The sequence below is a fragment of the Dendrobates tinctorius genome, unplaced genomic scaffold (assembly GCF_039654945.1).
Source record: "Dendrobates tinctorius isolate UK_male_01 unplaced genomic scaffold, ASM3965494v1 ptg000140l, whole genome shotgun sequence".
In the NCBI taxonomy this organism is placed as follows: Eukaryota; Metazoa; Chordata; class Amphibia; order Anura; family Dendrobatidae; genus Dendrobates; species Dendrobates tinctorius.
The window spans coordinates 10004149-10031676 of record NW_027361808.1 but is presented as its reverse complement, the minus strand read 5'-3'; the positions used below and the strand labels follow the sequence as shown (position 1 = coordinate 10031676).

General features: G+C 45.5%; 1 protein-coding gene across 1 annotated transcript in view; it reads left to right on the top strand.

Annotated features, from left to right (window-relative positions):
• The window catches only part of LOC141049024 (saccharopine dehydrogenase-like oxidoreductase), a 187525-nt gene that overhangs the window by 150100 nt on the left and 9897 nt on the right, over positions 1-27528 (top strand). Inside the window, exons 8-9 of the mRNA XM_073545125.1 lie at positions 6234-6353; positions 8981-9037. Of these exons, the coding sequence (XP_073401226.1) occupies positions 6234-6353; positions 8981-9037 (177 nt within the window). The remainder of the gene's footprint in view (positions 1-6233; positions 6354-8980; positions 9038-27528) is intronic.

The window sequence follows — 27528 nt, the reverse complement described above, 5'->3', positions numbered from 1 at the left end:
ACGACGAGGAATGGTCCAGCAGCTTCTCGCGCGATCAGCGATAACCAGCGGGGGAGCCGGTCGGAGGTAAGTATCACATGCAGCGATATCGCTAGTAATATCGCTGTAACGTCACAAAATCGGTGACTTTACAGCGATATCGCAGTGTGTAACGGGGGCTTTAGTGTGCAACTCTGGCAGTGACGGCTGGGAGGTATATACAGTGCCTACAAGTAGTATTCAACCCCCTGCAGATTTAGCAGGTTTGATAAGATGCAAATAAGTTACAGCCTTCAAACTTCACACAAGAGCAGGATTTATTAACAGATGCATAAATCTTACAAACCAAAAAGTTATGTTGCTCAGTTAAATTTTAATAAATTTTAAACATAAAAGTGTGGGTCAATTATTATTCAACCCCTAGGTTTAATATTTTGTGGAATAACCCTTGTTTGCAATTACAGCTAATAATCGTCTTTTATAAGACCTGATCAGGCCGGCACAGGTCTCTGGAGTTATCTTGGCCCACTCCTCCATGCAGATCTTCTCCAAGTTATCTAGGTTCTTTGGGTGTCTCATGTGGACTTTAATCTTGAGCTCCTTCCACAAGTTTTCAATTGAGTTAAGGTCAGGAGACTGACTAGGCCACTGCAACACCTTGATTTTTTCCCTCTTGAACCAGGCCTTGGTTTTCTTGGCTGTGTGCTTTGGGTCGTTGTCTTGTTGGAAGATTAAATGACGACCCATCTTAAGATCCTTGATGGAGGAGCGGAGGTTCTTGGCCAAAATCTCCAGGTAGGCCGTGCTATCCATCTTCCCATGGATGCGGACCAGATGGCCAGGCCCCTTGGCTGAGAAACAGCCCCACAGCATGATGCTGCCACCACCATGCTTGACTGTAGGGATGGTATTCTTGGGGTCGTATGCAGTGCCATCCAGTCTCCAAACGTCACGTGTGTGGTTGGCACCAAAGATCTCGATCTTGGTCTCATCAGACCAGAGAACCTTGAACCAGTCTGTCTCAGAGTCCTCCAAGTGATCATGAGCAAACTGTAGACGAGCCTTGACATGACGCTTTGAAAGTAAAGGTACATTACGGGCTCGTCTGGAACGGAAACCATTGCGGTGGAGTACGTTACTTATGGTATTGACTGAAACCAATGTCCCCACTGCCATGAGATCTTCCCGGAGCTCCTTCCTTGTTGTCCTTGGGTTAGCCTTGACTCTTCGGACAAGCCTGGCCTCGGCACGGGAGGAAACTTTCAAAGGCTGTCCAGGCCGTGGAAGGCTAACAGTAGTTCCATAAGCCTTCCACTTCCGAATGATGCTCCCAACAGTGGAGACAGGTAGGCCCAACTCCTTGGAAAGGGTTTTGTACCCCTTGCCAGCCTTGTGACCCTCCACAATCTTGTCTCTGATGGCCTTGGAATGCTCCTTTGTCTTTCCCATGTTGACCATGTATGAGTGCTGTTCACAAGTTTGGGGAGGGTCTTAAATAGTCAGAAAAGGCTGGAAAAAGAGATAATTAATCCAAACATGTGAAGCTCATTGTTCTTTGTGCCTGAAATACTTCTTAATACTTTAGGGGAACCAAACAGAATTCTGGTGGTTTGAGGGGTTGAATAATAAATGACCCTCTTAATAAACTTTTCACAATTTAAAAAAAAATTAAACAAAGAAATAACATTCTTTTTTGCTGCAGTGCACTTCACACTTCCAGGCTGATCTACAGTCCAAATGTCACAATGCCAAGTTAATTCCGAATGTGTAAACCTGCTAAATCTGCAGGGGGTTGAATACTACTTGTAGGCACTGTATACTGGTCTGGTGATGTATATTCCCCCTCACTGGGAGTTAGTTAATAACTCGTACCTATAAGGGAAGCCTTTCTGGTGACTATTTGCGCCCGTGCAGTTCCCTGACACTCCTGGGGGTCCTTCTTTCTCCTCCCCCAAGGTGAACGAAGTCGACACCCCTTCCCCTGTGCGATTTGTCACACTCTTCTTTATCTGCTGATCTGTCTTGGCATTTATTCCTCATACTGTATATTTCCTACATTATACACAATTAAGGCATATTTGCAGCCCATTATCTGTACCTTCGTATACAGTGGGCGATTTAAGTATTGAACATCTATGGTTTGATTTCTTTGGGCAAATTGGATAGGTTGTTACTATCTTTTGGTAAAAATGTCATGTCAATAGCACTTTTAGAAAAAAAGTATTGAACACGTCACCAATTTTCTAATTAATCTTTTTTTCACCTTCTTTATACTTCCTGCTATTTTTTCATTGTGTATTTTTGGTTTATTTGTGGGGTTACCCCCTAACACTTAACATAAGTCAGGAGATCCAGCACTCACTTGATATATTATATTGTATTTCAGAAATTCATGTACATTTTTCTTAATGTTTAAATGGAATTAAATAATGTATTAGATTATTGTTATAATATCATACATGTGATATGCAAGGAATAAATCATTTCTCTCCTAACCTCAGCAGTTGTCGTTTATTTCAAACAATGACAACCTAAATTGTGACTCAAGGGAAAGTTTTGTGACTTCCCCTGAATAGTGGACCTGTGCACTGACGCACAGTGGACCTGTGCACTGACGCACAGTGGACCTGTGCACTGACGCGTGGTGTCCAGAACGCATAGGTTATTTCCTTGTTTGAGGCTTTCTTTGACATGCACATCGATGCTAGAATGCATGCCGTATATTACATGAGGCGCATAGGTCACTTTCCTCCTTGTGACATTATATGACATGCACATTGGTGGTGGAATGCACGGCATCATCTAGGCAATCATGCTGGGTGCATTTACAGGCAGTCGATTGTAGCTCTCTGTAATGACCTGTAATGGACCCTTATTTTCTTCTCCTGAGAAACCTTAATGAGGCAAAATGCGTAGAGGATGAGTAAACCTACTAATTTAGATTTTGTGTAGCACTGACATTTTCCTATACATGTTAATGTATACCATTGCTTGGAGGATCATTTGAGATGGATTAGTCTACAAATTAATGTTCATTTACGGATTTCTATCTGGCATTGGTTTGATGCAAATTATGAGACTCTCCAGGGCTGATCTAGGGATTACAGGTTCAGTTCACATTGGGTGGGGGGCTCCATTTCTGTTTCATCTTCAGAGTGCCAACCACTGTGGTCAGACAAGCGACAGAAATGGGGCATATTAGGGTCCAGTGGTTGTTTTCTCTGACTAATTTACCCTTGATAGCATTATTGGTTGACATTAGAGGGATTTTTTTTTCCCATTTTTTTAAACTTTATTGCCCTTCTGCTACTTATAAATTATAATGTATACATATAATTTTTATTTATATTGTACACCAACATATTCTGCAGCTCTTTACAATCAAAAATATATTACAGTCCTTTTATAATGAATACCTAATAAACTTTGTTTTTAGGTTGTGTTCTCACAGTAGCTTAGGCAATCCGCACTCCAGTTGGTAAAGTACGCCGTGCCTCCATTACAACTAGTTTCATCCATATTGCCATATGGTAAAACCTGATCAATCACTACCAAGATCTTGTTTCTATTGTTCCAAAGGCCTACTGTAAAAGGTTTTTATATAACTCCCGGTGACACTTGGCATTGTGCATGGTGTTCGTACACCCACTTCATAAAGCCAATATTTACTTTACGAATTTGGAGCGTTAATCACTACAGGAATTGTGTTTTTAGATGTTGTATTTCTTTGTGATTACATTACTGTCAGTGCATGTAAAATGCAGAGATGTCTGTCGGGGCATACCTGATATGTGAATAGGGACTGATCGTCGACAGCAGTTTTGAGGCCTTTGTCAGCACCAGTATAAAGTGTTAAATGGTTATTTATGGGGTCATCATCACATAATTATGAGGTCATCACATAGACATACAGGTCTGATTGCAGCAAATCTTCCCACAATGTACAAGTACATTATGATGTTAGAAGAGGTTTTAGGGGATTCCCATCTCACAGTTATGCCATAAATTTCTTGGGGTAAGCGCACACTATCAATAAACATTACAGGTTGGACGCTGCATACTTGCGCAGCGTCCAAATGTTACAGCATAGTGGATGGGATTTCAAGAAACCCCATGCCCACTATCCATCCAGAGACCCCTGTGCCTCACCCACGGAGATTGACAATGTGGCGTGTCTTTCCAGACCGCAGTATGTCTATCTTGCAGAGGCTCGACCATCCACAAGATAAATTTCACCCCTACAGTGGACGTGGTGAATCCGCACGGACATATGTGGTGCATCCAAAGATCTGCCAATTCCTGAATGTCTTCACATACCTTTAACCTCTGCAGCCTTTTTTGGTTTTGCGTTTTTGTTTTTCGCTCCCCTTTTTCCCAGAGCCATAACTTTTTTTTTTTTCCGTCAATATGGCCATGTGGGGCTTATTTTTTGCGAGACGAGTTGTACTTTTGAACGACACCATTGGTTTTACCATGTCGTGTACTAGAAAAGGGAAAAATTTTACAAGTGCGGTGAAATTGCAAAAAAAGTGCAATCCCACGCTTGTTTTTTGTTTTGACTTTTTTGCTAGGTTCACTAAGTGCTAAAACTGACCTGCCACTATGATTCTCCACGACATTACAAGTTCATAGACACCAAACATGTCGGTACTTTTTTATCTAAGGCCTGTTTCACACTTCAGTTTTTTCTGTCAGTCTAAATCCGCCAAAATAGCGGAAAACGGATCCGCAGGCGGACTGACAGAAAAGGGGGACAGCGGATCGGCGGATGTACGGATCCGCCGATGGTAAAAATTTAAAGGAACCGCGCCTGGAAAAAAGAAAAAAATACCGGCAGATGCAGCGGTATCCGGAAGAGAGCGGGCATCTGCGGTGCGATCACACATCCCGCACGAAGTGAGACCATGAGGGAGGAGATCGCACGATGAGAGAGATGAGGCTGGAGATCGGGCCAGGAATGGAGGAGGTGGCGGGTAAGGAGAGAGAGAGAATTTTCTTCCAGCAGCCAGGGAAGATTCAGGGTTAAAAAGGGAAAATGCGGATCCGTGAAGCAAAAAAACGTTACAGGTTCCGTTCGGTGACCTCGGCGGACGCCAAAATTCTCGAGGATCCACACAAACACGGACGCAACGGACGATCATCAGTCAAAATCCGCCCATAATGCAAGTCAATGGGGAAAAATAACGGATCCGCAAAGGGAAATGGCGGATCCGTTTTTTTTGCAAAACGGCGGATTTTGACTGATGGTGACAAACGGAAGTGTGAAACAGGCCTAAGTGGTGAAAACAATTTCAAACTTTGCTAAAAAAGAAAAAAACAATCGCCATTTTCCGAGACCCGTAGCGTCTCCATTTTTCGTGATCTGGGGTCGGGTGAGGGCTTATTTTTTGCACGACGAACTGACATTTTTAACGATACCATTTTGGTGCAGATACGATCTTTGATCGCCCGTTATTGCATTTTAATGCAATGTCGCAGCAACCAAACGTAATTCTGGAGTTTTGACGATTTTTAGCCGTTTAGCGATCAGGTTAATCTTTTTTCTTTTTTTTTGATCGGGCTATTCTGAACGCAGCGATACCAAATGTGCATGTTTGATTTTATTTTTGTTTTATTTTGACTGGGGCGAAGGGGGGGTGGTTTGAACTTTTTATTTTATTTTCTTCATATTTTTAAACACGTTTGTTTTTTTACTTTTGGCATGCTTCAATAGTCTCCATTGGAGACTAGAAGTTGCCACTACCTGATCGGCTTGGCTACATAGAGGCGATGAGCAGATCGCCTCTGTGTAGTAGAATTGCTGACTTGCTATGAGCCCCGACCACTGGGTGGCGCTCACAACAATCTGGCACTGACAACCATAACCTCTATGCTTGTCATGCCGACACACCGGTGACCTGCGATCACATGACACGGGTCACCAGTGTGCGTATTTCCGGCCTGATGAACGGAAGCGTCATTTAAATGCCGCTATCGGCGTTTGACAGCGGCACTTAACTAGTTAATAGCCGTGGGTGGATCGCAATTCCACCTGCGGCTATTGCGGACACGTGTCAGCTGTCTAAAACAGTTGACATGTCCCAGGAAAGATGTGGGCTCACCGCCGGAGACCATATCAAAGGGAGGGCGTCTGACATCAGCATAAATATACGCCCGATGTCGGAAAGGGGTTAAAGATGCGAGTGAATGAATTGAATGGCCTTCTGTCCAGTGTATGTACATTTGTATAATATATATGTTTTACCTCTTCTTAGGTGCAATATGCTGCTTATGTTGCAGTGGGTGGTATCGCTTCAGTTCTAAAACTGATGTTTGCAGGATTCTTCTTTCTGCTTATTACCAAATTCAGCTTTGGTCGGAAACTTCTCATAAAGGTAAGCATTTTTTTCCCTCTTTTATTTTCTGTAGATAGTACTATCACTAGGGGCACACAGCGTTATCAAAGCAAACTTTTGATATTCAATATATTTTAGATTTTGTCCGCTTGATTATATCAGTAAGACCACAAGGGAACTTAAAAGGCGGGTGAGTGAACAGCTGGGCGACATCCAGAACAAACGAGATACAACCATAGCCAGACATATTAACAGTGTACACAGTGGCCGTTTAAATGACATTTCATTTTGTATGGTGGAACTCATTGGCCAAATTTGAGAGAGGGGGGATCTCAAAAAGAGAATCCTTCTAAAAGAGTCCAAATGGATATTCAGCATCCAATCATTGAGTCTCAAGGGACTCCCGAACTGTTGCCACCCAAAGTCATGTGTTCTGCTCCTGCACAGTATGTCCGCCTGCGTTCCAGGCTGGAGCACAGGCATTTCTGGTCTTTAATCGTGGTTACATTCGGGGGCGTTCATCTTTCCCCCTCGCAAACGTGGTGGCTTATGGCTTGGGTTCCACCCTGAAACGCATACATTTCCGGTCCTGTCAGACACGTGGCATGCTAAGTCCAGCACACGCTGCTTTAGTTTATGTGCACACGATCAGGAATGGCTCAGTGTTCAGGATTTGACGTAGGTGAAATCTGCATCTGAGGTCACCTGCATTTTTGATGAATTTTAACATGTGTTTTTGATCCATTTCTTCTGCATGCATTTTTATGCTTTTATTTCATTGCATGTGTTTTTTTTGGCACTTGAAATAAAGCTAATTGAAAGTTCGCTTCTGGTAAGGAAAAAAAATGATTTCCTATTTGCAGATATATTGGGGTGTGTGCCACATGGTCAGTAAGCGCTGCGGGTTGGACGCTGTGTACATCCGCAGCGTCCAACCTGCAGCGTCTAGCTGTTACAGCATAGTGGATGGGATTTCAAGAAATCCCATGTCCACTATGTGTGCACCGATACCCGCGGCTCACCCAAAGAGATGGACGTGCAGCTCGTCTTCCCATACAGCAACATGTCAATTTATGTAGCAGAAACGCTCAGTCTCCGCTACGTAAATTACCTATATACTTTCATTAGATGTGGTAAAACCACATTATCTTCCTAATCACATGCGTATTAAGTGCGGGAACGCAGTTTACTACTCATGTGAAAAAATTTAATTAATGGTGAATCTTGTGACACAGCCAGAAGTGCATGACACAGGAAGTGGAGGGAAGCACAGAGAGAGGTCCCATCCTTTTTTTTAATAAATAGTCAACAAAAAAAAAAGCATCGAGTCCCCCTATATTTGTTAACCAGCCAGAGTAAAGCAGACTACTGGGACTGATATTTCACGCTGGTAAGGATCCAATATCCATGAACCTTACCAGCCTGATAATACCAGGCCGCAGCAGTCTGTTTACTTTTTGATGGATTGCAATAATAGTGGGATCCCCTCCAAAAAAAATAGCATGGGGTCCCCCTATTTTTATTTAACCAGCCAAGGAAAAAAGCAGACAGCTGCAGCTTGGTATTCAGGCTGGCGAAGCCCATGGATTTTGCCCGTCACCAGCCTAAAAATAGCAGCCCGCAGCCGCCCCACATTTGGCACATCCAAAGAAGCACCAATTGTGGCACTTCACCCGGCTCTTCACACTTGCCCTGTAGCGGTGGCAAGTGGGGTTCATATTTGTGGAGTTGATGCCACCTTTGTATTGGTAGGTGACATCAAACCCACGGCTTAGTAATGGAGAGGCGTCTATAAGACACCTATCCATTCCTAATACTATATTTACATGGTAAATAAACACACGGCCATCCAGAATAAAGTATTTTAATTGAAATAATGACACACTCCTTTAATAGAGCTTAATTAAACCATACTTACTGCATCGCCTATTGATCGCAAGAACTGCAGTGTACGTGTACTTCTGGCTAAAACCAGGTACTCCATTAGTTAAGTTAGTACACATGCGTAGTAAGCTCCGTTCCCGCACTTAATACGCATGTGACTAGGAATATAGTGCGGTTATACCGCATCTAATGAAAGTGTATGGGTAATTTACGCAGCGACAACTGAGTGTCTCCGCTGCTGCGTCTGGAAAGATGCTCCGCATGTCTGTCTCCGCAGGTAAGCCAGAGGTGTCTGCACGTGTGAGCGGCAGCCAGGGCCGTAGTCATGGCCCGCAAAGGTGTCTGCTTTAGCCGTTTGAATATAAACTATAGGAAGAGAGAGCGCAATAGGGTCTTATCTGGATAAACTTTGAAGAAAGATAAGATAAATATACTCACCCTTTGCAGGAGAGATTTACGCATATAAAGTCAAAGGTCAGCCTGCTGCACGTCCAGGGCTCCACTACGTAGCCGCCGAAAACATCAGTTTTATAAGGATTAAATTTTTGGACTTTATGCGTTGCTTGACAAATTACCACATCCAAGTTATGTCGAAGGTTTAACCATTTATTTCCCTGAAGTGAAATAAATGGTTAAACCTTCGACATAACTTGGATGTGGTAATTTGTCAAGCAGCGCATAAAGTCCAAAAATGTAATCCTTATAAAACTGATTAGCCGTTTGTTTGGCCTTTTGGTAATTTTGTTATGATTTGTGTGTTTTTCTTTGGTTTTCATATACAGTACCCCAAATTCTTTTCGTTTGGTTATTTCTCCAAAGAAGGTCCAAATGCGAAACAGGTATAGTGCCATTACTTGTTTGTGTATGTTGTTTTTGTTTTTTTTACTTCCTTTCAATCTGGAAGTAGATGCATAACAGTGAATACAGCTTTTGAGCAGGATTACATGCGCCAGAACAGTGAGTGTGAACCTTTTTTCTTTTTCTCTTCTGTTTTTTTTTAAATGTATAAGTGTTTTCCTCTACTAGCATGACCCTGACCAAACAAATACAAACAGTAGACAAAGAAAGCATGCATAAACACAAAATGCAGTTTTTAAATGAAGGCCTTTATTATTAACCCCTGTAAGGTAGCGCTCACTGAGGGTATTGGGGAACACTCGGCTGCAGATAGACCAGGTCCGGCACAGGTTTTTCATATAACATAGTCCATGCAGTTTATTGTGCAGCATAAACCATAGCAGCATGAGGAAAACGATAACAGTCTTACAGCAGACAAAAGCGAATGTTCATAGTGGAGCTCCGCTCCCTTAGCCCTGTGTTCACACAGACTGCACTTTATGCATGTCACACAGGCTGCACTTTATGCAGCAATCAGGCTCTACAGTCTCTCAGTTAATTCCCCCTGACCGGGTTACCTCTTGGCTGCTTCTCAGTCCTGACGTCCCTTTCCTCCTGGGGACTGTCCAGTACTCACAGGCTATTACACACAGGCCACACACAGTCAGCGGCGTCCACATGTGCGCTTCAGGAAGATAGCCTACCTAACAGCACGACAGCCTTCAGGGACCTTTCCACACGGACCAATCACATCCAGGCACTCACGTGACCTACCCTGGTCACCTTATATGGTCCGTAGCCACGCCCACCATATCACATGGCTACACCTCATTGCAGGTCCTATATCAGACATCCATGCATACACATATACAGGCTTACTATGGGCGTTTTAGACACATGCCCCTGGGTGGGTTTGTAGGTGACTGGTCCCACCCATCTCACCAGCCACCTGGAAGCTCTCCCTAATACAGAGTAACAAACCCTCAGCAGAATATCTGCTGATTAATAACGATTCCAGCTTCCATCACAAGGCCACCCACCTTGTGATACATAACGGTCATTTACCATCCTTTCTCCATTCATCCTATTTCCATTACAGCAATGTACATGCCTGTATGAATGTCCTGGGACACCCACACAGCGCCCCCTAGCGGACACAGTGGTCACTGCACCATACCCCTTAGTGACAGCCAATTTGGTACTTAATGACAAAGCCAAATTTTACAATTCTGACCACTGTCACTTTGAGGTTATAGCTCTGGAACACTTCAACGTATCCCACTGATTCTGAGATTGTTTTTTCGTGACATATTGTATTTCGTGTTAGTGGTAAAATTTATTCGCTATAACTTGTGTTTATGTATGGAAAGAAAAAAACGGAAATTTGTAAAAAAATTCAGAAAATTTTGCAATTTTCTTCCTTTTTTAATTTTTGTACCCTTAGATCAGAGAGATATGTCACACAAAATAGTTAATAAATAACATTTCCTACATGTCTACTTTACATCAGCACAATTTTGGAAACAATTTTTTTTGGTAGGCCGTTATATGGGTTAAAAGTTGACCAGCGATTTCTCATTTCTCTAACAAAATTTGTAAAACTTTTTTTTTTTTTTTTTAAGGGACTACCTCAGTTTTGAAATGAGTTTGGGGGCTCAATATAACAGAAAATACCCAAAAGTAAAACCATTTTAAAAACTACACCCCTCAAAGTGCGCAAAACCACATTCAAGAAGCTTATTAAAGGGCACCTGTCACCCCTCCAGGCATTTTTTAAGTAAAAAAGCCACCTTGTGCAGCACTAATGCTGCATTCTGTCAAGGTGGCTCTTTTACTTAGCCTCTGTTCCACCGCAGAAATAATCGTTTATAAAGTTGTTCCAAAATACCTGAAATTTGTCAGGTGGGCAGGACTTTCCTCCTCTGCCAGACGCCTCTCATCCATCCTTCCTTTCAGACCTGGCGCCACCTCCTTAGTTTGCTTTTGAAAGTTTGGCGCCTGCGCTGTACTGTATGTTAGGGGGCATGTGCAGTGTGCGCTGCCTGACGTGACCAGGCTGTCAGATAACATCTTGGACTTTGATCTCGCGCTTCCTGAGATCCCACCCCACAGTCGTTTATAATTTATCCACACTGCGGGACTGGGATTCTCGGACATGCGCAGTGGTGATTTGTGGCGCTCCGCCTCCTGGAAATCACTCCGCCTCCTTCCTACATTGCTTCGTCAGCCTTGTAATCGTCTGCCTGAGAATCCCAGCCCCGCAGTGTGGATAAATCATAAACGACTGCGGGGCGGGATCTCAGGCCGCGCGAGATCAAAGGCCAAGATGTTATCTGACAGCCTGGTCATGTCGGGCAGCGCAAACTGCGCATGCCCCCTAACATACAGTACAGCACAGGCTCCAGACTTTCAAAAGCAAACTAAGGAGGCGGCGCCAGGTCTGAAAGGATGGATGGATGCGAGGCATCTGGCAGAGGAAAGTCCTGCCCACCTGACAAATTTCAGGTATTTTGGAACAACTTTATAAACTATTATTTCTGCGGTGGAACAGAGGCTAAGTAAAAGAGCCACCTTGACAGAATGCAGCATTAGTGCTGCACAAGGTGGCACTTTTACTTAACGCCTGGAGGGGGTGACAGGTTCCCTTTAACCCTTCAGGTTCAGGTGCTTCACGAGAACTAAAGCAACGTGTAAGGAAAAAGTGAACATTTTACTTTTTTCACAAAAAATTTACTTTGGTACCAATTTTTTTATTTTCACAAAGGTATCAGGAGAAGATAGACCACAAAATTTGTTGTGCAATTTCTCCTGAGTACGCCGATACCCCATATGTGGGGGAAAGCCACAGTTTGGGTGCACGGCAGGGCTCGGGAGGGAGCACTGTTTGACTTTTGGAACGCAAAATTGTCTGGACTCAATGGTGGTGCCATGTCTCATTTGGAGACCCCCCCCATTCCCCCCTTTGCAACATACATTAACTGTGGTTTATCACATCTTTGGAAAGCGGAATTCAGATTCCCTAGCCACACCCAGGACTGATTGGTGCCACGCCTGTTTTCAATCAAGAAAATATGACCTGCCTGACAAAGTGAAGTAGACCAAAAGATCTGCAAAAGCTGGATATCATGGTGTGATCCAAAGAAATTCTGGAACAAATGAAAAATGAAATAATTGAGATCTATTAGTCTGGAAAAGGTTATAAAGCCATTTCTAAAACTTTTGACCCCCAGCAAACGACAGTGAAAGTCATTATCCACAAATAAGTGAGAGATAGTGAGAGCCATTATCCACAAATGTCGACATCATGAAACAATGTTCAATGCAACAATTGCAATGTGCAATGATGACTCAACCAAGAGGTCACAAAAGACCCTACAACAACATCCAAAGAATTGCAGACCTCACTTGCCTCAATTAATGTCAGTGTTCATGACTCCACCATAAGAAAGAGATTGGGCGAAAATGGCTTGCATGGCTGAATTTCAAGATGAAAATCACAGCTGAGCATAAAGGCTTGTCTCAGGTTTGCCAGAAAACATCTTGATGATCCCCAAGGGGAGAATACTCTGTGGATTGACGAGACAAAAGTTGAACTTTTTGGAAGTTGTATGTCCCATTACATCTGGTGTAGAAGTAACACAGCATTTCAGGAATGGAACATCATACCAACAGTAAAATAAGCTGGTGATAGTGTGATGGTCTGGGGCTGTTCTGCTTCTTCAGGACCTGGAAGACTTGCTGTGGTAAATGGAACCATGAATTCTGCTGTCTACCAAAAAATCTTGAAGGAGAATGTCCTGTAATCTGTTTGTGACCTCAAGCTGAAGCTCACTTGGGTTATGCAGTAGGACAATGATCCAAAACAGTCCATTCAGATATGGACTTGCTGGTGTAAGAGAAACAAAATTAAGACTTTGGAATGGCCTAGTCAAAGTCCTGACCTTAATCCGATTGAGATGCTGTGGCATGACCTTAAAAATGCGGTTCACGCTCGGAAACCCTCCAGTGTGGCTGAATTGCAATAATTCTGCAAAGATGAGTGGGACAAAATTCCTCCAGAGCGTTGTAAAAGACTCATTGCCAGTTATTGCAAACTCTTGATTGCAGTTGTTGCAAAGGGTGGCCCAACAAAGTTTTTAGGTTTAGAGGCAATCATTTTTCACACAGGACCCTGTAGGTTTGGATTTTTATCCCTTTAATAACCAAAAAATATCATTTCTCCTTGCGGAGAATGACATGCTAAGCATGTCGAGATGAGGAGACTTAAAGCCGCAATGCTCCTCTGGGAAATTAGCTTAGTTACTCACCGATAACTGTGTTTCTCGGAACCCATGACAGCACCACGGAGAGAGGGGATCCGCCCTTCAGGGACAGGAACCTACAGATAAAAAGGCGGTACCTCTCCTCCGCCTTCAGTTGGTTACAGAGCATCAGAGGGTCTCCAGGTTAGTTAGACAACAGAAATATATACACAATATTATAACACTGCTTATTTATCAAAAGCACCGTGCCTAAAAGGAAACACTCTACTAACAGTAAAAACGTGCTCACCATACTCGTGAAGGGGAGGGGAATAAGCAGGTGCTGTCATGGGTTCCGAAAAACACCGTTATCGGTGAGTAACTAAGCTATTCTCTCTCACCCATGACAGCACCACAGAGAGAATTACAGAGATTGGTAGCTTAGGGAGGGACCACCGCCTGAAGGACCCTTCTCCCGAAGGTCAGGTCAGACGTAGAGGCTAGATCTAATCTATAGTGCCTATAAAAGGTCGAAGGTGATGACCAGGTGACCGCCTTACAGATTTGTTCAATTGATACCTCAGATCTTTCAGCCCATGAGGTCGCCATTGCCCTTGTGGAATGAGCTCTCAGCCCCTCCGGGATGGTGTTTCCACTGGATGAGTATGCCAGGGCAATCGCATCCCTTATCCACCTTGCCAGGGTACTCTTGGATGCCTTGAGCCCCTTCCGAGGACCCTGGAAACCTACAAAGAGAGAGCCTTCCTTCCTACATTTTTTTGGTGGCCTCTAAGTACTGTACTAGGCACCTTTTAACATCTAAAGTGTGGAATTTTTCTTCCCCCTTATTTTTTGGATTTGGGCAGAAGGAAGGAAGAACTACCTCTTGGGACCTGTGGAAATGTGATGATACTTTAGGTAGATAGGCCGGGTCAGGTTTTAGGATGACTCTATCCTCCAGAATTTTTGTAAAAGGTGGCCCTGCTGATAAGGCTTGAATATCGCTCACTCTTCGAGCTGATGTTAGTGCCACCAGAAGCACCGTTTTAAGTTATAGAATTTTTAGGGGTGCCGAGTAAATTGGTTCGAACGGAGGGCCTGTCAGTGTTGAAAGTACAAGATTCAGGTCCCATGACGGTAACCTTTGACTAGCTATTGGCCTAGATCTGGTTGCGGCCTTAATAAACCGTGCTACCCAGGGGTCACCTGCCACATCATGGTTATAGAGGGCGCCTAACGCCGCTATTTGTACTTTTAATGTGTTGACCGCCAGACCCTGCTCTAGGCCCGCCCTTTTGTAGAAATTCTAGGATCTTATCAATCTGAACCCCGTCCTGAACCTTTGCCCTTGAAGTGGATAGGAATTTTTTCCATGTTCTGCCGTAGGCTCTCCTGGTAACCGGTTTCCCATTTTTTTGTAGTGTAGTTATCAGGTTCTCTGAGAATCCCCTGTCCCTCATCAGTGCCCTCTCAAATTCCATGCTTATAAATGGAGGTTCGGTGCCTGAGGATGTAACACTGGGCCCTGCGATAGCAGGTCCGGGAGATCCGGTAGGATCCATGGGTCGGTTACTGAGAGCATTCTTAGCCAGGAAAACCAAGTTCTTTTGGGCCAGAAAGGGGCTATCAGTATCATTCTTGCCCCTTCCTCCCTGACTTTCTTTAGGACCGCTGGAATGAGCATGATTGGGGGAAAGGCATATGTTAGACTCTGTGTCCATGGGAGCATAAACGTGTCCAGAGTTAGAGGATTCCCCCTGTGATCTAGGGAACAGAAGGTGTCTACTTTTTTGTTTTTGAAATCTGCAAACAGATCTATGTCTGGGGTCCCCCACATTTTTACAATCTGCCGAAAAATGGACCACTTTAGTACCCATTCCCCCTGTCGTAATTGGGTGCGGCTCAGAAAGTCTGCCCTTTGATTCTCTGTACCCCGGATGTGTAGGGCTGTCAGAGATAGCAGGTTTGCCTCTGCCAGTTTGAGGATTTTGGCAGATGTGTCCATTAGGGCTTGGGACCTGGTTCCCCCCTGACGATTTATATAGGCCACTGTGACTCGATTGTCCGAAAGAATGCGGACATGGTGATTCTGGAGCAGGGGTAGGAAGTGTGTCAGTGCATAGCCTACTGCTAGAAGCTCTTTTTGATTTGAGGAGGCTTTTAGTTCTTGATCTCCCCATATGTTCTGAGTCACCTTGTTGTTCATGTGTGCTCCCCAACCCGTGGGACTGGCATCCGTTGTCACTATGTGTGTTATCTTTGTTACCCATGGGATCCCTTTGGACAAATTTTCCTGGTTTCCCCACCAAGCTAGGGAATGAATAGTTCTTGAATTTAGGGTAATACGACCCTCTAGGTGTCCCCCTATTGCTGCCTGGTTGGCTAATACGTCCCACTGGAGATCTCTCGTGTGTAACTGAGCCCATTGAACTGCTGGCAGGCAGGCGGATAGGGAACCCAGCAGTGACATAGCCTTCCTTAGTGTCATAGAGGGATTTTGGATTGCTCTCGCTGTAATTTGAGCGATTTTTCTCCTTTTTGTGGTCTGGGAGGCGACACACTCCTGAATGTTTGAGTCTAGTGTTACTGTACCGTTACACCTAGCGATGCACCAGCGATCCCGACCAGCGATATGACGCGGTCAGAATCGCTGGTGCATCGCTAGGTGGTCGCTAGTGAGCTGCCACACAGGCAGATCTCACCAGCGACATAGCAGGGGACGGGGATCGCTACTTACCTGTCAGACGAGGCGATCCTGACATCCTCCCGCCCGCGTCCACGAGTCGCTCGTCGGCACCACAGGAAGCGCCGCAAGAAGTGGCCGACGAGGAATGGTCCAGGCGCTTCTCGCGCGATCAGCGATAACCAGCGGGGGAGCCGGTCGTAGGTAAGTATCACATGCAGCGATATTGCTCGCAATATCGCTGCAACGTCACAAAATCGGTGACTTTACAGCGATATTGCTAGCCCAAGAATTCTTGTACCCTGCTGGGCTCCAATCTTTAGATTTAGAAGCCAGCCTAGGCCTTGTTGAGTGTCCATCACCCTGTCCCTCTGTTCTCTGCATTTTTGAGCTGAGCTGCCTGCTATTAGGAAATCGTCTAGATACGGGATTATTATGTCTTGTACCCTTATATGAGCCATCATTTCTGCTATTATTTTGGTGAATACCCGCGGGGCTATCGATATTCCGAACGGCAGGGCTCTGTACTGGAATTCTTTCACCTTGCCCTTTATTGAGATGGCTAACCTGAGATATTTTCTGGAGTCTTTGTGGATAGGGACGTGATAATAGGCGTTGCTGAGATCTAACACCGTCATGAAGTAGTTTGGGAACAGGACTATGGTGGTGGACCTGATCGACTCCAATTTGAAGCTGATTCCTGACGTATTCGTTTAGCTTTTTCAGATTTATAATCGTTCGAAAGGTGCCGTCCGGTTTGGTTACTAGAAAAAGAGGAGAGTAGAACCCTCTGCCCATATCCTGCAGGGGAACCTCCTGGAGGACTCCTTTTTTTACTAGGCCTAGGACCTCGCTTTCTAGCGCTTCCTGTTCTCGCGTACTGGATCTGAGCGGCGTTGTTACATACTTTTGAGGTGGGAGAGAGAGAGAGAGAGTCTATTCTTAGGCCCTCCTGGATTAGGTTTACTATCCATGGGTTGTTTGAAATTCTCCTCCAGGCTGGGAGAAAAAGGGATAACCTTCCCCCCACCCTGGGCGTACTGTCACTTGGAGGGCTTTTTGTCTCGGGGAGAGTTAGGCTACTTTCACACATCAGGTTTTCGGCGTCAGGCGCGTTCCGGCGTCGTGCCGGAGCGCCGGATCTGGCAAATGTTTAGTAAAACCGAATGTGACGGATCCGGTTTTCTGCCGGATCCGTCTTGCGCTTGACAGCCAAAACCGGATCCGTCTCATCCGGTTCATCCGGTTTTCGATCCGTTTTTGACGGATTACGCCGGATCCGGTTTTTAAAATCGCCCCTTGTGGCCTTCCGAAAGGGATTGGCTACTGAAAAACTATATATAGCGTGTTCCTACAGCCCTTTGACAGGTTGTAAAGGAGAAAGTGCAGGTTGGAGAGAAGAGCAAGTTACTGGCGAAGATGGATGTTGTGATTGGAAATATTTTGAAGAATTTGGCGGATTTTACAGCGGAGGCGAATCGTTTGAGGGTGATTGTTCTGGAGAAGGAGAGAGCGAGACAGCAGCGCATCCGGCATCGTAGATAACGTTTGTGGATCCACCCCATCACAGCCAAGAGAATGACGCGTGGGGTCTACACTCTGCATGGACCTTAGACGAAACTCGGATAAATTTTTTGGATATGTTCGGATGAAAATGGAGAATTTTGATTACTTGGTGGAGCGCATTGCACACCTCATAAGAAAATCGGACACCTATTGCCGCTTCTCTGTTTCACCCGCAGAGCGTCTGATGGTGACTTTAAGGTAAGCCACATTTATTGGATATGCTCGCATCAGAGCACACTTTCACTGCAATCTTGTTGGTGGTAGTTTGCAGCTCCAAGTGTTATAGCTGACTTTTGGTATGTAATGCTGTGATTTTAAACTAATTGATTGTTTTTTAATTCCCCACAGATTTATTGCAACTGGAGAATCCCTTTCGTCACTGCATTTCCAGTACAGACTCGGGATTTCCACCATATCTGGAATAGTGAAGTACACATGCCGTGCACTGTGGGACTCCTTAGCTGAAGAGTTTTTACCAGAGCCCACAACAGAGAGGTGGATTGAAACTTCAGAAAAGTTTCAACAGATATGTCAGTTTCCGAACTGCTTGGGCGCTGTGGGCGGGAAACATATCCGCATTGTAAAGCCAGCCGGATCGGAATATTTCAATTACAAGAAATATTTTTCAATTGTCCTCATGGCCATCGCTGACGCGGAATACAAATTTATTGCTGTTGATATTGGGGCCTATGGCCGCTCCAATGACTCTGAAGTTTTCAAACTGTCTGCCATGGGGCGTAAACTGTATGGAAACACCTTCCAGTTCCCACCCCCTAGACCGCTGCCGCAAACATCTGGTCCACCTATGCCATTTGTCTGTGTAGGGGATGAAGCCTTCCAGCTGTCAGAACACCTTTTGAAACCATACGGTAGCAGAGGATTGTCAAGAACAAAACGCATTTTGAATTACCGCCTCACAAGAGCAAGAAGAATGGTTGAATGTACCTTTGGTATTCTGACAGCCAAATGGCGGGTCCTATTGACTGCGATCAACCTCAAGACAGAAACTGTGGACGAGGTGATCAAAGCTTACGTGGTACTCCACAATTTTGTTATCTACAAGGAACCCATTTCCATTGAGGACACCTCTGAAGAAACCACCTTGCAAGATTACCATGACATTACCACTAGAAGTTCTGTGACGGTTTCAGTAATGAGGGACAATTTTGCACTGTACTTTGTCACCTCAAGGCAGAGTACACTGGCAGGATGACAGAGTGTGAAAGATTTGTGCCCTTAACCAAACTTGTGTACCTTCTGTACCAACAGTATATACCTTTGCCAACCAAAGTTGGCTATCTTGTCATGTCTTACTATTTTTACCTTTAGGCCACAGGTGTGTACCTCGTTGTGTTTTATGCAAAGTATTTCACCTTTTAACAAAAGTTGTGTACATTGTTAGGAAATCACCAACAATAATCACAAATTTTTAGGTGAAATACTTTGCTTCAAACACAACCAGGAACACAACTGTGGCAAAAAGCTAAAATTTACCCACAGTTATATACCTGGTTTTGAATACCTTTTTACCTTTGAAATACCCTGTATTTAACCTTTTTTTTAAACATATTTCGCCACAGAAAGAAATGACAGACAACCATTGTGAAACGATAATTTAACTTTTATTTAAAATATTTTTTTTTTGTAAAATGTTTTTAAAGTGCAAAAAACTTTTTTAATAAAGGTTTTAAACCCAATGGGCATTTTTATTAAAAAACACACATTACAAATCTGTGTAGTGTGGGGTGGAAATACTGCTGGAGGGGCTGCGGGACACCAACACTGGGAGTGTGGAGAGAGGACTGGGATCGTGGTGGGGAAGGAACAGTTAGAAGTGAAGGTGTGGAAAAAGCTACAGAATGGGTGGACATGTGGGAGGCAGAAGAGGTGGTGGGCGGTGGAGTGGAGGGTTGGGCAGGGACTGTAGGAGCAGATGATGTTGATGGAAAGTTGTATGGGGAAGGAGTTTGGTACGGGGCAGGTTGATGGAAGTGGGGAGATGTCTGGTACTGGGGAGGGTGCTGGTACTGGGGAGGTTGCTGGTACTGGGGAGGTGGCTGGTATGTAATAGGAGGGGGAGGATGGAAAGTGGCTGGAGGGGGTGCAGGTGGAGGAACTACTGGGGTGGGAGGAGGAGGTTGGGAGGTAACGTGCTGGAGAGCACCGTGGCATGAATGCATTACATGCATCTGCTGGGTAGGAGAGAGCGTTGCCATGCGCTCCACAACAGACCTGAAAAAGGTGTGGTTTGGCGAAGATCTTGCTTCTGAATGCATGGTTTGCAGAAGTGTCTTCACCTCCAGAATGCTGGAGTTGATCTGCTGAAAGCCTGCGGAGATTTGCTCTGACAAGACTTTTAGACAGTTCTGGAAAGATGCATTCAGATGCAAGAACTCTGGCGCATAACTCTTTTCCTGACACCTCTGCCGCTGCCGCCCAGTACCCGCAGGTGTACTAGAGGTGGCAGGGGCAGAAGGGTGGGGTAAAGGGAAAGCGATCTCCTCACCAGCAGCTTCATGTAATGTAGGCGGCCACAATGCTCCTGTGCTGGTGGATGGGACAGATGGGTCGAATGTGTGGGAAGGTGCAGATGTACCGGGGCGGTTGAAGTGTCCCTCGGTGCCGGTCTCCTCAGGGATCGCCTCAGAAGGGTCCAATCGTGCAGGCTCCCGAGTGCTGCTCACCGTGCTGTGGAATAAAGAGAAAAAAAAACAATTAAAATAGTGACATGGCATGGCCCTGGCTGAAAAAAAATTGTTACATCTAAACATTTTTTTTTCACATGTGGTGTGTAATATTTACCTTCTGGTGACCATTGTATCCCGGAGGAACGACAGGGCTCGTGCGTACTTGCTCCTGCGTCCTCCAGATCCACTCGGGACTTGCATCTCTTTATTGAACTCCTTCTTGAAACGATCCCTCACAGACCGCCACTGCTTCACAATTCTGTCCCCTGAAACGAGAAAGGACAAAGTGGTTAGTATACAATATCAGTGTTTCCCAAACTCCAGGCCTCATGGTCCCCAGGGGTCATGTTTTCAGGATTTCCATAGTAAATAGAAATCCTGAACACATGATCCGTGGGGACCACGAGGACTGGAGTTCGGGAAACACTGGTTTACATCAAGCAACCGGTACTGTATATACTTACGCTCTTTAATCTGGGCCTGAGCATCGAGGTCCTCCCAGCGGGACACAAGGAGCGAACAGATTTCCTCCCAGAGTCGTCGGGTAACGATCAGGTCAGCATGGCGGCGGTCAGCCATATTCCATAGCAGCTCCCTTTCTCTGACGAGATCGATGAGGTGGTTCACATCTATTCCTCCATCCTCACCGTCTGAGTCGGGAGCACGCTGTGAAGGCTGTTAAAGTAAAAGAGAAAAATAGCAAAATTAGTCACCACACTTAAGACATGAAATAAAAAGTGTACCAAAATTTCACTTAAATATTATACTTACACGCTGGAGACCGCCGCGTTGCTGTCACCGACGACCCTGGGAGGCACTGCGAGGACCTCTTGGCCGAGCACCAGATTGGGAAGACTAGAGAAGAAAAGAAAAAAATGTATGTGTTTGGATGTAGGCATTTGTTTGCTGTGTGTGGTCTGCAGAACATTGTTTTCTATGTGTTGTGTGTAGTGTGATGTTGTGTTTCTGCGTTTGATGCAAAAAACTTACCAATTGTGAGCCCACTCCAGGTGTCTGTCCACCCCTTCCTTCTTCTTCTGGGAGCTCCTCTTCAGCTTGTGATTCCTGTTTTGAAATAAAAGGCAATGAATAGACATATATTACAGAGATGATGGATTTTGGAAATAAAAACTTACCGTCAAACGCTGACGATGCGAGGGAGGGCTCCCAGAAGAAGATGTGCTGTCCTCTTGCTGGCCAGACTCCATGGCTGTGGGTGGTGCTGTTGCTGCTGCCAGTGCTGCCACTGCTGCTGCTGCATCTCTTGGGCGGCTGTTGAATAAAGAGAAACAAAGGGCCAATGAATATCTTGATATTCCATGGCCCTAGTTTTGAGGAATGGGGGATTTGATAATTACCTTCTCTCATCTGCTGCTGGACTCCCCTCCCGTTGTTCAGCATGCTGCTCCATTTGGGGTGGTGGTGGTGCTGCAGTGGTCTCCTGCCTTCTCCTGCGCCTGGTTACTGTCTTGGGTGGCATGTTGGGTGTGGCTGAGGGTCCCACTGTCATGCTTTTATATGTGTCTTGTGGGCAGAGCTACTGAGCATGCTCAGACCCAAAAAAACGGATCCGGCGCATTGCGGCGCTCATAGGCTTTCATTGTGTGAAAAAGCCGGACACGCCGGATCTGGCGTGTCCGGCTTTTTCGCCGGAGACAAAAAAACGTTACAGCAGCCGTTTTTTCCAGACGCCGGATTGCGACACATTGCCGGATCCGGCAAAAAACGGATGAAACGCATGGCCATCCGGCCCGATCCGGCGCTAATGCAAGTCAATAGGGGGGAAACCGGATCCGGTTTTTGTCAAAAGTGCCGGATCGCGCCTGACGGCGAAAACCTGATGTGATGTGTGAAAGAGGCCTTATTAAAAAAGAACCCTCTATCTCTTCTTTTGTCATCCCACTTTTGTTCCCTTGGTGGTCTCCTCTGAGAAAACCTCCTATTTCGAAAGGGCCTCTTAAATGCTGCTGGCCATAAATTTGGGAATCCTTTCTTCTTGTCTCCTGCTTTCTGGAGGATGTCATCTAACGTCGCCCCAAAAAGGAATTTCCCTTCGCAGGGGATTGAACATAATTTCATTTTGGTCTGTAGGTCCCCTGGCCAACGTTTAAGCCATAGTGTCCTTCGGGCCGCGTTTGAAAGTGCTGCTGTTTTGGACAATAGCCTGACTGAATCGGCCGATGAGTCCGCTAGGAATGCAGCCGCTCCCCTTATTACTGGGATAGAATCTAAGATCTTATCTCTTGGTGTCCCTTCCCTCAGCTGTTTCTCAAGTTGGTCCACCCATACCATTAGGGCTCTTGAGGTACATGTCGCCGCTATTGCTGGCCTGAGGTTACCGCCTGCCGACTCCCATGCCCCCTTTAGAAAGGTATCCGCCTTTTTATCTAGGGGGTCCCTGAGGGTGCCCATGTCCTCAAAGGGAAGGGCGAATTTCTTTGAGGCTTTAGCGACTGCTACATCGAGTTTCGGGGCTTTATCCCAAGACGTAGATGCCTCAAAGGGATATTTTCTGTTAAGGGAAGGGACTGTAATATTTTTCCTGTCTGGCTTGTCCCATTCTTTTTTGATTAGGCCCTTGACAATTTCGTTAAGCGGAAATACTCTCCGTTTTTTCTGGCCTAGTCCACCGAACATTATGTCCTGGACTGTTTTATCCGGCCTAGGGTCCAATACCCCCATGGTAGATCTTACAGCTTTTACTAGTCTGTCTACCTCTTCTAGGGGAAAACAGTGACGCCCTCCTGTTTCCTCTTCTGAGGATGAGGAGCCGGATTCCGAGGTTTTAGAAGTGATTTCTCCCGACGTGGAACAGTCTGACTGGGAGGTTTCTATCGTGTCTTTCTTCCTCGTTTTATCCCTATGCTTAAGGGACACGAGGGCACTCTGAACCTCTGATTTAATTGCGGCCCTTAGGTCGGATGAGAAATCCGGAGTCTCCTGACAAAGAATTTCTTTTGTGCAAGACTCAGTTTTTTTCTCCCATGATACAGGTAGGGGTCTAGCGCAAGTGGGGCATTCCCTGTTCTTCTTTTTTGCCTTCTTCTTTCCCTAATAAGGGAGAGGAATTGTATTACAAGTGTGAACATTCACGAAGATCACTTACCCCCAAGAGGTGCGCGGCTGCAGGTACCGGTTCGGGAGATGGAGTCAGGTCCTGTATAGGCTGATCTCCTGGTGGCGATTTGCTCCTTGCCGCTGACATACTACGCCGTGTGGAGTGACTGCTGGAACGACCCTCTCTGTTTCGTTCCTTTTGTCGGTGGTGATGTTGGTGGTGCTGCTGCTTGAGCTGCTGCCTGGCATGCTGCTCCTGTTGCTGGTTGCTATCCTCCATTATTAGGATCGCTTCCAGCCATGAGTTTCTGTACCCACCATTTTTAAAGTTGCCGCCCACGTGACGTCACCGCTCCTATCCTGCCTCGCGCTGGTCGGGGAGCACACTCCTGCACATGCGCCTGATTCAGGGACCCGGAAGCCGTCTCCTCTACTTCCGGGGCAGCAGCCATATTGGTACTATTCGTACCATGGCGCTGCCCGCGCTTCTACCGGGTCACCAAGAGCCCCTATCTCCTTTCCGGAGCGGCGACTCCGGCGTCTCCCCCCGCTCACCCGGCAGCCCGCATCTGCCCCAGCGGTGGCGGCTTCGGGCACCGTTCCTGCCGCGACAGGGGCCTCCCCGCTGCTGAATACCGGACAGGCCGGCCCCGGATCCAGACTCCTTTGATACACAGGAACCGTACTGTGAGTCCCCCCGTCAGGGACAGGAACCCAACTGAAGGTGGAGGAGAGGTACCGCCTTTTTATCTGTAGGTTCCTGTCCCTGAAGGGCGGATCCCCTCTCTCCTTGGTGCTGTCATGGGTGAGCGAGAAATACTAATTATGCAGATTGTCTCTTCAGAGAGGAAGAGGACTAGAACTCTAGTGCCACCTATTGTTCTAGTCCTCTTCCTCTCTGAAGAGACAATTTGCATAATTAGCATATCCCTTTAATAATACCTTCATTTAAAAACTGCATTTTGTGTTAACTAAAATTTAAATAATAGACCAAGTTATCTGAAACATTTAAAGGACTATTCATTCCCATCTCCAAGATCCTATAATAATATGTAGTATGTTTAATAATATCAGCAAACGCCTCCAATTAGAAATGTAGTACAGCTTTGATCATGTGCAGGCACGGCAGGACCTTATGTATCTATGGTTACGACCACTAGCAACTAGTTAACTGTCACTATATTAGTGGTCATAACCATGGATACCTAAGGTCCTGCACATGAAGAGAGACCTAGCGAATCGGAAAAACGATTCTACATTTCTAATTGAAGGTATTTGCTAATATAGGATCTTGGAGATGGGAATACCACTTTTAAGTGTGACAGACATGCAGAAGAATAGTAAATCAGGAAGGGGCAAACACTTTTTCACATCACTGAATGCAGAGGCTGGTAGCTGAGCCGGCAGTGTTGAATTGATTCCATAACTCCCACTCGTGTCAATCAGAATATTTTTTAATGCATACGAAACTACAAAGGATAGTGTAGGATTAGACCCAAACTGCAGCCTGTCTCACTTTATTAGTTATGAATGGTATTTCTGCTCATTTTTATTACATATGTGGTACTGAGAAAAAGCAATGTTCTTTCAATCCCAAAGCTAGCTATAGGGTAATATACAGTTGTGCTCAAAAGTTTACATACCCCAGCAGAATTTTTGCTTTCTTGGCCTTTTTTTTTCAGAGAATATCAATAACACCATAACTTTTTCTCGACTCAGTTAGTGGTTGGGTGAAGCCAGTTATTGTCAAATTACTGTGTTTAAAATCATTATGACAACCCAAAACAACTAAATGACCCTGATCAGAAGTTCACATACCCCATTTCGTAATACCGTGTGTTGCCCCCTCTAACATCAATGACAGCTTGAAGTCTTTTGTGGTAGTTGTGAATGAGGTTCTTTATTTTCTCCGATGGTAAAGATGCCCACTCTTCTTGGCAAAAAGCCCCCAGTTCCTGTAAATTTGTGGGCTGTCGAGCATGAACTGTGCACTTGAGATCTCCCCGGAGTAGCTCAATGTTATTGAGGTCAGGAGACTTAGATGGCCTCTCCAGAGGCTTCAACCAAGCACTAACCAAGAGTGAAGTTTTGGTGTTCTCATTCATATTCTCTGAAGAAAAGCCAAGAAAGCAAAAATTCTGCCGGGGTATGTTATCTTTTGAGCACAACAGTGTGTATGTGTGTGTGTATGTGTGTATATATGTATGTATGTATGTATATGTATGTGTGTGTATGTATATACTGACAACGAATTTCCAAGCACTAAATTTTATGTTTTCAGAAAATGAGAAAAGGTCAAAATAACAAAAAAATGCCCTGCTTCAAATAATGCTAAGAAAACAAGTTCATAATTACCGTATATACTCGTGTATAAGCCGACCCCCCTGGGAAAACTTATTGACTCACGTATAAGCCTAGGGTGCACAGTGAGTGGCCCCAGATAGATAATGCTGCACAGTGAGTGGCCCCAGATAATGCTGCACAGTGAGTGGCCCCAGATAATGCTGCACAGTGAGTGGCCCCATCATGTTGCTGCCGCTGCCTCCGTTGCCCAAAAAAAAAACTGTATACTCACCTCCGCCGCTGCCCCCTGCTCAACAGCGTTGCGGGCTCTGCAGTGACTGTGCAGGCAGAGGGCGCGATCGCACCCTCTGACCTGAATGTCACTGCAGAGGACACAAGACAGCACAGCGACGCGCAGGGACAGGTGAATATGCCTTCCCCCCCCCCCCCCCCCCCCGTTCATACCCCCGTCCTGGCGCTTGTCTCTGCTGCGCAGCCCCCCTGCTTGTTCCATGTTCTCGGCGCTGCTCTTCCTGCTTCAGCGGTCACCTGGTACCGCTCATTAAACTCATATGCGCACATTCATGAGTTTAATGAGCGGTACCACGTGACCGCTGAAGCAGGAAGAACGGGGCGCCGAGAACATGGAACAAGCAGAGCGGCTGCAGAGAAGGGTGAGTATGATCTATGACACCCCCGCTCCCCCTCCCCTGCTGATCCCTACCAGTATGTGACTCGTGTATAAGCCGAGAGGGGGACTTTCAGCCAAAAAAAATGGGCTGAAAATCTCGGCTTATACACGAGTATATACGGTTTTTAGAAACAATACTAATGTTTTAACTCCGGAAGAGTTCAGAAATCTATATTTTGTGGAATAGCCATGATTTTTAATGACATGCTTTCCACCAGTCTTTCACACCTCTTTTAGGTGACCTTATGCCACTCCTGGTACAAAAATGTAAGCAGTTCTTCTTTGTTCGATGGTTTGTGACTATCAATCTTCCTCTTGATTATATTCCAGAGGTTTTCAGTGGAGTTCAGGTCTGGAGATTGGGCTAGCCATGACAGGGATTTGATGTAGTGGTCCTTCTTTCACACATTGATTGACCTAACTGTGGCATGGCGCATTGTCCTGCTGGAAAAAACAGTCCTCAGAGTTGGGGAACATTGCCTGAGCAGAAGGGATCAACTGTTTTTCCAGGATAACCTTGTATGCGGCTTGATTCATATGTTCTTCGCAAAGATTAACCTGCCCAATTCCAGCCTTGCTGAAGCATCCCCATATCACCAATCCACCACCAAATTTCACAGTGGGTGCAAGACACTGTGGCTTGTATGACTGTCCAGGTCTCTGTCTAACCGTTAGACGACCAGGTGTTGGGCAGAGCCGAAAATTAGACTCCTTAGAGAAGATTACCTTACTCCAGTCCACTATCGTCCAATCCTTATGGTCTTTGGCAGACTTTAGCCTGGCTCTCCTTTGCTTCTCATTGATGAATGGCTTTTTTCTACCTTTACATGACTTGAGCCCTGCCTCTAGGAGCCTGTTACGAACTGTTCTTGCCGTGCACTTCACCCCAGCTGCCATTTGCCTTTCCTTTTGTAGGTCACTTGATGTCATCCTGCGGTTGCTGAGTGACATTCGAATAAGATGGCGGTCATCCCAGTCATTGCAGAGTCATTTTCGCACTCTGCCGGTCTTTCACTTTGTTGTCCCCATTGTCTGTTGCTTGACCTTGTTTTAATGGACTGCCGTCTTAGAAATTTTAGGGATGGAGGCAACATGACGCTCACTGTATCCTTACCCCTGTAAAGCCAGAATTGAGCCCTTTTCTTCACTCAAGACTTTTCTTTTCAAGGCCTTTGGCATGGATAGAAGTTATTTTTTCATTCCTATTACGATATTACTAGCTCTTGTTTTGCCATCTAGCTTATCCTATTGAAAGAGGATTGTGAACACCACAACAGGGTTTTTT